This window comes from Dufourea novaeangliae, unplaced genomic scaffold (assembly GCF_001272555.1).
Source record: "Dufourea novaeangliae isolate 0120121106 unplaced genomic scaffold, ASM127255v1 scaffold299, whole genome shotgun sequence".
Lineage (NCBI taxonomy): Eukaryota > Metazoa > Arthropoda > Insecta > Hymenoptera > Halictidae > Dufourea > Dufourea novaeangliae.
The window spans coordinates 2126382-2136248 of NW_015374192.1; the positions used below are offsets into that span (position 1 = coordinate 2126382).

At 41.2% G+C, this 9867-nt stretch overlaps 1 protein-coding gene across 1 annotated transcript; it reads right to left on the reverse strand.

Annotated features, from left to right (window-relative positions):
- Positions 1 to 6685: 6685 nt before the first annotated feature.
- Positions 6686 to 9135, reverse strand: LOC107192231 (phosphatidylinositide phosphatase SAC1). Its single transcript, XM_015581441.1, has 8 exons — positions 8957 to 9135; positions 8771 to 8862; positions 8352 to 8692; positions 8161 to 8272; positions 7728 to 8074; positions 7274 to 7651; positions 7034 to 7201; positions 6686 to 6964 (listed from the first exon to the last, which is right to left on the reverse strand). Exons 1-8 carry the CDS (start codon positions 8992 to 8994, stop codon positions 6686 to 6688), a joined length of 1755 nt encoding a protein of 584 aa, XP_015436927.1. The 5' UTR covers positions 8995 to 9135.
- Positions 9136 to 9867: the final 732 nt, after the last annotated feature.

Consider the following 9867-nt stretch of genomic DNA (forward strand, 5'->3'; position numbering starts at 1 on the left):
TTTCCAAGATATATCGATAAATAGGGAAAAATACATTTAAGGGATGATTTCACCCTAAAGAACCGAATCCCACCAAAAACGAAAAATTGCCCGATGCTTCCATCGAGATTCCCTACAAGCCTACAAAGTTTTAAAATAAAGAATCTGAGTTTTTTGAGTACCGAAGTTCCCTCGCAAGATCGCATCGTAACTTTCAACCATGTAAAACGTGACTACCCGCTTGAAAGACGATTCAACGAAATAATTCGGCGTCAACGTCTGTTCGCGGACGGTATCAACGGAGCTTACTCCTTTCTCGCGTGCCACGGAATGATATTAAAAGGCGCAATAAAGCCGTGCCGACGTTTATCTATCCCCTCCCCCTCCTTCTGCCGTGTCACGTTTAATAAAAACCCGCGTTCCACCGGAATTCCCGTATTTCGCGGGACAGGGTGGGGAAGGCCGAGCGTGCCAAGATTGCGCGCAATTTTTGCGGGAATGCGTCTTACTGAAATTACGCGACGTTTCATGCATACGTTATTGTAATGTCTAATAAAACGCGCGATACCGCGCGACAAGGGTGGTCGCCAGTGGAGAGAGGGGAGGGGGTGATGGTGGTGGCAGCGTCGCGTTGCAATTTTTGGAGAAATATCGTCGCGGCTCGCGTAATTTGCGTCGATGGGCCACATCTGGCTGGTTGGTCGTGTGTGTGTTCTGCACCCCCGGAATAATAAATTGGCCTGCGGGCGTTCTGTGCCAGAAGCGACGCTTCTTCGAGGCACGCCACCCCGCGCGACGGGGGCTTAAGCGGTATTATTGAAATTGCCTTCCGATTTTAATCGTAGCAGCCCGAGATATTCTTGGATATTCCGTTGGGGATAAACGGCAGCAACGAAAAAGGAACGGAGAGATCCACCTTTATTCTACGTCGGGAATGTTTCAGCCTGATGTCTAAGAACGTTGGTAGCGCGTAGAGTTATCTTGATAGAACGGTTTAAAGATTTTTTGCAGATACATATCAGTACAGTTATCGAATGCAAAGAAAATGAGGATAGACATTGCGAATTTGTATATCTTGAATGGAAATCTTATTTCCAAGATGTACAGGGTGTCTCTGGACGGGTGGTTCCAATAGCAGACAGTCATTCTAATGCAAAGTTACGTCGAGGATATAGAATAACATTTTTTTTGTATAATACTTGGTTTCCGATATAATCGAATTTGAAAATCTGCTGGGTTCGCGTGCGATTGAATAGGACCTGGCTAATGCGTCTGTTCGGTACATACCGTTTCTACTTATTCACAGCACGAATACATACCGTGTTAGATGAATTTTCAAAATTAATTATCTTGGAAACGAGACATACAAACAAAAATGGTATTCTGACATTCGTGTAACATGTACGTATCCGTATGCTGGAAATAAGTAGAAAGGGTGTGTAATGGACAGACGCTTTAACCAAGTTCTGTTCAGCTGCTTGCGTATCCAATAGATTTTCAAATTCGATTTCCTCGAAAACGAAAGCTCAAACGAAAAATATTTATTCTTCCTTTTCGACTTATTTTTATTTATAGAATCACCTCCTACCCGGTTCTACTGCTCGACGTAAAACACCCTTACAATAAAAGTAGAGCAAACTCCGACATTTCTATAAAATTCCCTATTTTCTTCGTACACAAGAGGCATTGTAATATTTACGAATAGAAGCGTATCAACCTCGGTGCATCTTTGTCCCTGACAAGGAGGTCAGAAGATAAGATATCGTCTGAGTAAAGCAACACAGCTACGTTACCTCGACGATAAACACTTGAAATTCTATAATTTTCCACGCTTCTCTGTACCATTAGTTCGTCGGTATACACTAACGGTATCAACGTTACAATAACGATAAAATTATCGGTATCAGATCGACAGAGACCGAAATGTTTGCAGAGGAACAGTCGAAGAAGAGAAAGAGGATGACCGGTCGTTTCTCTGAATGATTGAAACCATTCGGCACCCTTCGTCGGCCGGAAACCGCTTGGCATTCAGCGCGCATCGATTCCGTGGCACGATCAAAGCGTGTGGCCACGGATTAAATTTTTGAATGGGCAACCGTCGCGGCCATGGTGAGGGGAGAGAACGGCGGCGAAAAGAGACCGAAAACACGGCGAATTCGTTTCGTCACGTAGCGAACATCACCGCGGAATAATTCCGCGCAAGAAATTTCCTGCGGGTGGCCCCGTTGGTATGGGGGACGCCGAAACGAGAAAAATCCCTCGGTGTATTAAAGTTTCCGGTTCCCGCCCGAGAGCCGGAGCACGGACGAGAAAAAACTTCGCTAAATAAATGGACGCTATATTAACTGGCCACCCAAGACACCCGAGATGCCGGTTTCCACCCTCTCGTCACACAATAAACTATCATTTTGTGCATTTATCGTGAATGTAGATCTTTTTAATATCTATACCTTTTTAGAACGTATAAATATCAATTAGAAAAATTGAAAAAATGTAACTAATTAAATTCAGAAGAAAAGAATACAGATTTCACCAGAGAATGAATAATATTAATTAAATGAGCATTTCTAACCAATTGCCCGAGAATTGTTTGAATATGAAATAATGAATTGAAAAAAAATCAATGTTTAATTATTTGCTTATTTTAATAATATAATTTACTCGTTTTTATATATAATGTTAAAAACTGGTACGAGTGTATCCACCCAATTTTTGTACCAGACAATTTCTATCGTTTCAAACCGAGCTACTGAATTCCACAAATGCAATGTATGTACATATAGATTATGAAGCCAAGGAACGACAGATAAGATTAACATTTAGAGACAGATAAGGACTATCCAGTCGGGTATAATACGTCTCGGAAAGTGTCCCCGAACGGCTAATTCAGTTTGATCCGACAGTTCGTGTCACGGTCGTCCCTCTCCCTCTCGCACTTTTCGCCTGTAATGGGCTGCGAAGAGTAGATCAGCCCTTCCGGCATCGAATCTTCCTCGGAAGATTACAGCCGCAGGGATTTCGTTGCGTACCGGGGGTCATTAACGGGAAAGTGGCTTGCTCGGAGAGAGTGGATTTCCAGCTTGGAACGAGTCCGTCCGCTTTTACGCGTGTCACCCCTTCTCGAGGGGTGGCTGAAGGTGGAGGACGACGCTGGTAAAGATACCTTGCACGAAGGGCAGTAAAAGAAACGCGGGCTTGAGGGCCGACGAAGAGACGAAGGAAAGAAAAAGCAAGGGGAGGGGGCGGGTAGGGGGGTTGGGAAACAGAAGAACGGGGCGGAGAAGGTCGGTCGTAACGGCGAATAGAACAGCAACATAAAACGTCGCGAGGAAGGCGCGTTGGTCTCCCGCAATTTCCTCGGGATCGACGAACCTACCCCCGTCGGCTTATTAACTTTTATGATAGGGAACGAGTGAGAAGAGGACGGAAACGTGGCAGGGGGGAGATCTTCCGTGGAAAAGAAGCGACGATGCGCCCGTTTGCAGCTCGCGAAAGTATTCCAACCACTACGGACTTTTGTCTCAACACAGGGTTGATTTTACTCAACCCCAAACGCCCTCCTAATCCACCCTGTTGTTCGTACGAGTCATTCCAGGAGCAAACGAAATGTTACGATTACCTAAAATATTCCGTTCGTTCTAGAAAATAAGTCCAAAACGTGCAGATCCTGTTCAATCGACTTAATGTTACGCGGCCTCGCCGAAACAACTGTGCATCCTCTTTTTTTATCTGCAGCCACCGTCTGGCCTCCACCGACGTTTGATCTGCCGGTCCTCTGGTAAACGTTCGAAACCCACACCGTCGCGGCGAAGAGAAAGAAAGAGGAAAACGAAAAGCAAAATTCGTCGGAGCAACGTAGGGCGAACGGAGGAAGAAAAAGGTCCGCTTCAAGGGAGGGAGAAAAAGGGGGAAAGACAGAGAGAGAGACACAGGGAAAATGGAGAGGGTTGCCGAGAGGTCGGTGAGACGCATGACTCCCAAGGGAAATTTAGGTGCGACCTCCATGTATCACGGAACCTGGCCGTAAGTAGGTACGTAACCGACGTACGTACACCGCATACGCGCGCGCGAGCGCGAATTCCACACGTATACACGCGTGAAAATCGGAGAGTGCGCGCGCGCGCGTCCAACTTCCGCCTAAATTCACCGCGAACGATTGATTCACGGATCGAGGAATCGGCGCTGGGTAAATTGCATCGTTCGGATATTCAGGATTTACGACAGCCGCAAAACTGTCGATTCCTGTACAGGGAATCGCGAAAGATTCCGAGACCGTGCAATGTACTCTCGGAGGATTGAGGGATGGTTGGGTTGAAATCTCCTTAGGATACACGATATTACATTCTCATAAACGAAAAAAGTATATACAGAGTGAATCCATAAGGATTACTATCTCAAATAACTCGTTATGACTTGAAGTAGCTTCAGAACCCTCAAATTCGGAAACTTAATCGAGGTTTATATATCGAGGTTCACATCTCTTGTCACTCTCTACCAAACCTCCTTTGACTATCCTCGGTCAACCTTCTCGACCCCCTTGATGGTCATCGAAGACCAAGTCTCAAGGGTCTTGATGGATCTTCTAAGGCTACCGGGAGGAACTGGGCCCTTCAAAGACCAACAATAGTACCTGACTAGTTCTAGAACATACCAACTGAGCCTGGATAATAAATCAACAATCCATAGTCTAGAAAATGATCTCATCCTTAACGGTCCAAGGGATGGAGGTCAATTTTTTATTCCCCTTATGTCGATATATGTACGTTACATCATCCATCAAACGCATCAAGAAAATCGCGTGCATACTTGAATGTCGTTTATCAGCTGACTTTTAATGCCATTGATAGAAATGTTCGTGCATCCGCAGCCCCACTCGTTTATCTCTATTGACAGAACGGGGAAAGGAAAACAGCGGGGCGACGTCATTTCCGAACCGGGGTAAAACTTTCCGTGGCTTTGAGCCTTTGACAAACGGCCGCCCGTAATTGGATTCGTTTTATAAAGTTCCAACGAAACGTGGAGCTTTCTGCTATTAATTGGAGATGGTAAGCGGTGTGCGCTGCCACAGCGACGCCGGTGCGGGACCCGGGGTCGATGAGGTTGATTAATTTGATTCAATTACAAACCGGCGGCGGATTCAGGGCATCGATTTTATTACCATTCTCTTGCCGTCGGGATCTTCCAGGTCGACGTGAAAAAAAAAAAGCGGAGACGACCAGAAGTTCGCTTTATCACCCACCCATCCGTCTTTTGGTTAGTTCGTGGATTCCGTTTTATCCGCCCGAGTTTCTTTGAGAGTACTCTTGAGGATCGGGAAATGTACGCGTATATTTCTTACACCGATGGACCGTAATATTATTATTAGTCAAAGTAGAATATCCACAGGTCGTCGAACCATTTACACTTATACTTTAACGAACCGTTTGCATCCTCGTTTAGGGACTCGAACTCCATCTATCTTATAAGGGTTATAATCTTATGTTTCCCTAGTATTCTGCGAGCGTACTAGATGATGTAAATTGAATACCAAAGCAAGTAGAGAACTCCGACAGCTCAAGGTAAACAACAATCCCCCTAATTGCAACCGAATGTATCTAATGGATCCAGGCGGTCGAAGCAGACGGACGGTACGCTTAATTAATAATTAAACACCTTGGGAAAGGTACCACCCTGTCACCAGACATATCGTACACTTTGATTAAAGTCTAACTACCTCCACGTACCGGCTACATCGCAGAGAACGTAACACTCGTATGCAAGAGAAAAAACATTAATTTTATTAATGCACATCAATTATCAACCAAATGGGTATCTTAGTACGAAAGATTACTCCTTAATTATTAAAAAATATTTCTTCGCTAAAACGTTCATTCTATACACCTCTTATTACATCTAGACGGATTAGTCGGGATTGGAATTGGTGTTACATATTTAGATAGGATACGACTTTAAAAACACTACACGCTTTGGTTCGGCATTTGTAACGTCCAGTTTGTCTTCGAACGCATTCAGTTTTCTGACTAGGTCTCCTACACAAATCACGAACAATCATTTGGATTGTATTATTTCCTAAAACTTGCCCTTTATTGAAGCAGTTCCATAATCATTACTAGTTTTTCCTGAAACTTTGTTTACATTGTAAATAGATTTTACGTACCGTCCAAGCACCTGCCACGTTCAAATGTAACAATTCACACCTGCAGGCCGGCTGCGAACGATAAGTACCAAGCACTATACACTTCATAGATAGGCAAATGTTGCCTGGAACTAAAGGCTTGGACCTTTTACATTACTTTACATGATTTTCTCTAAAAAAAAAATCAAGCCACCCCCCACAGATTGCATGTTAATCTACCTACATGAAAACTCCGCCAGCTTCAACAATCAATTAAACAGGTCATCTACAATGTAAATCTATGTACATCAATAAAAAGATATTTCCCCATCTTCGCATATCCTTACTTTTTCGACTACATTATTGAAACAAATAATATTCTGAAAAACATAAAATGCAAAACGATTGTGCAAGACTGGAATTCGTAGAGGAAAATATTATATCTTTTCCCGAACTAATCGCGAAATAAACTCTTAACACCTAACATTGTAAATACCGTTAAAAATCCAAAAAATGAGTGATACCAAAAACTTTCAACATTAATATAAATTAAAAGTATTATACAACATGTAGTAATTGAACCTAAGGAATTCAAAGCAGTTTAGGTTTATCCACGTATTGCTTGCCATGGTGAATAATGGTTGCGAATGTACCACCTACCATAGCACCCCAAAATAGCATGTATAATAAAATTTCAGTGGTGTATCTCGAAGGGAGAATTATATGAGCCACTAGCATCGATGATGCTACAAGAAGCACCAAGGGGAATGTGGCGTAACGCCAGTTTCGTTCAGATTCCAAAGGACATTGAACCGATGTGCATTCGCCATCTTGCACAATGTAACGACCCAAGAATAGATCTAAAGAATCCTGTAAAATTTGTAACATAAAAATCTCTTCTTAAAGATAGGTAGTCTATGTAATATTGTAGCTATGTACCTGTCTATACCCATCGGTAAAATTATTTTTATAGTATCTTGTTAAAGAGTTCATTCCATCTCTCATGGCACCTAGTTTCGTACGTCTACCAGTTCGCGTGAAATCTGTCTTCAATGCACCAGTGCCTGAGTACTGGATACTTATCACATCTGCATTATCGGCCCAAATCTGCAAGTATTTTGTTAGAATCAATATACGAAAACAACAGATCATAAGCATATAATATGAATGTATTGTTACCCGCTTGAAATGCTCTTCAACATTAGGGTGATCTTCGATTCTCCTAAGGATTTCTAATCTTGATAACGCGTTGTTGAGAATCCTCTTTGCTATCATACTCTGAACAACATTAGTTCTATCAAGACAATCAATACAGTTTGTGCGAAAAACACCATCCTGTGCAGACAATAGCGTTCCATCTTCCAAAAGAAAGAAGTAACCCATTTGTTCCATTTCAGGAGCTAATCTATCAAGTAAAACGTTCAATCGGTCCCATTTTAGTCGTCTACATTCGGCGTGGAAATCAAAACTTTCATATTGAACATTTTGATTGTTAATTTGTTGTACTATATTATGATACGCCTTTTCCAGTGCAGCTTCTGGACCACGTTGATCAATCTGTACAAAAGGCACAACTCGTTAATAATAACGACATTTAGTAAAGATTTAGTTATCCTTCAAGACAATGCCTTACTAAATTAATCAAAATCTGCTTTCCATAGTGAAATATCTGAGCTTCGAAATGCCGAGCACAAGCAGTTTGATGGTCTTCATGGTTACTCAACTGTGGTTTAGGTTTATACTTCAAATTCGGTGCCTGATACCAAAACAAAGGTATAGAGCCGCGTGTTTGTACAAACGATATACGATGTCCATTATATTCGACCAATTGCTCTGTTTCTACGTAGTTAGAAACATTACCAGTAGAATCTATACCACGTGAAAATAATCTAGTTCCTGCACGGTGTACACTGCGTCTAGACACAATGCTCAAATTGAATGATGTACTACCAGTTACAGTAATAGTGTTTAATGACACAACTAAAAAGAAGTATTAAGGAAAGTACAAATCTTATAAAACTTGTAAGGTAGACGTATTCTATAAAATTTGTTGGTTTTAAGGATACATCCATGAATAATAGGCAGGCAAAACTTATACTGCTCTGGTCTTGATGTTAGATCTTGCAGAAGATAAGCATTCCATACAAATCTAAGATCTGCTCTATCATGAAGTGGCATCTATATCGTACAAAACCAATGCACTTCCATTATCAAATAAAAACAATTATTATACATTCACTACAGAAATAATAATAACCTGTAAAAATTCGGGTGGTGTATTATGAAGTCTTTGCATTGTATGGCTAAGATCATATGTATAACTGAAATAGAAATGTGGTGTATTCAATACAGATTTTATCATTTCTAAATATGTAGCATTGTTTTGCAGTTGCTTTTCACTAAGATGCAAAGAAGATTTTGTATATGGTATAACTTCTGTAGCAACTATTTTATAAATTAGATGGCCAGCTATAGTTCCAATCTCTGTGGCTTCAGTGATGACTATAAGGTAACGACATGCTAACAACCTTATAGTGCCTATTATACCCCATATTTTTCTACGGCTTGCACTTGATGGAATCTGACTGGCAGTACCAGCTGCAATAAAAAGTATTCTTCTTATAGACATAAATTCTTGCTTGAATGATGTTACATGTAAGCTGTGATATTAATTACCTTGAGTATAAATTTGCTGACTCACTCTATCAACTACAAGTAATACTTTAGTCCCAACAGGTTCTACATAAAACTTTTCCGGTGTTATGTATCTGAAAAGGACAATATTTGTCAATGGAGATGTGTCAACGGACTTTTGTGAATTAAATGCATGTTTGTCAAAAAGGAAATATGAAAAGTACTCACAAATACAGTTTGTCATATACGTCTGTGTGCAGCTTCATGATGCCACTTAAAAATCCTGAGATTGTGTTATACAAGAATATAAACTTGCAAGAAACGAAATGCAATGAGGGAAAGAAAATAAACTACGGTAACAATAAGAATCGTAAACTATACATATGCACGGAATAGAATACGATGAAAACTTTAGCTACGAATTAGTTATCAAACCGTTGTCAACTAAATATTTGAACTGGCATTATCGAAATCTGTCAAACTCGAAGTAACCTCCATCCGCGCAAATTTATTTCTCCTTGGCGGCACGGTAAGTATATTACTACACTACACAGTGCTGCTACTGCACGACTGCTGCACGACTTACAACGAGTGCTGAACTTTTTGAGATCGCCATGGTAGCCAACGTCTCAGTAAGGATGCTCTTATCACCACAGACGAGATAGAAAATAGACTTATCATCTTATGGGACTTTGTGTCTCATATTCTAACATACCGATCGTGCAAACAATAGAGATTTTTTGCTGCCCTCTACGTTATGAGAACGGTGAATTCGTGAATTACAGTAGAAGCCCAATAATTGAGTGTCCGTTAATTGATCACTAGGAATGCCCCTCGCTCCAACGTATCCCTCGACAAGTTGAAAATTTGAACAGAAATATAGCCACATTCCTTAACATTTCCTCTACAAAATATGAATCTTCGAGCATGGTTTTTCTTATCAGTTATGCCTCGTCTGTGGTGCTGCGAAAAGATTATATACAGAACAAGTAAACAAGTAAAAAATAGCAGCCACAATAGGGCGCTAAACAAGTAAAAAATAGCAGCCACAATAGGGCGCTGAACAAGTAAAAAATAGCAGCCACAATAGGGCGCTAAACAAGTAAAAAATAGCAGCCACAATAGGGCGCTAAACAAGT

Excerpts from the sequence above, each read along its gene's own strand:
- LOC107192231 (XM_015581441.1), bottom strand. The coding sequence starts at position 8,994 with ATGAAGCTGCACACAGACGTATATGACAAACTGTATTT. Across the intron at positions 8,273-8,351 it reads CACCACCCGAATTTTTACAG|ATGCCACTTCATGATAGAGC; the intron begins GTTATTATTATT and ends TGTACGATATAG. Across the intron at positions 8,075-8,160 it reads CCTGCCTATTATTCATGGAT|TTGTGTCATTAAACACTATT; the intron begins GTATCCTTAAAA and ends ACTTCTTTTTAG.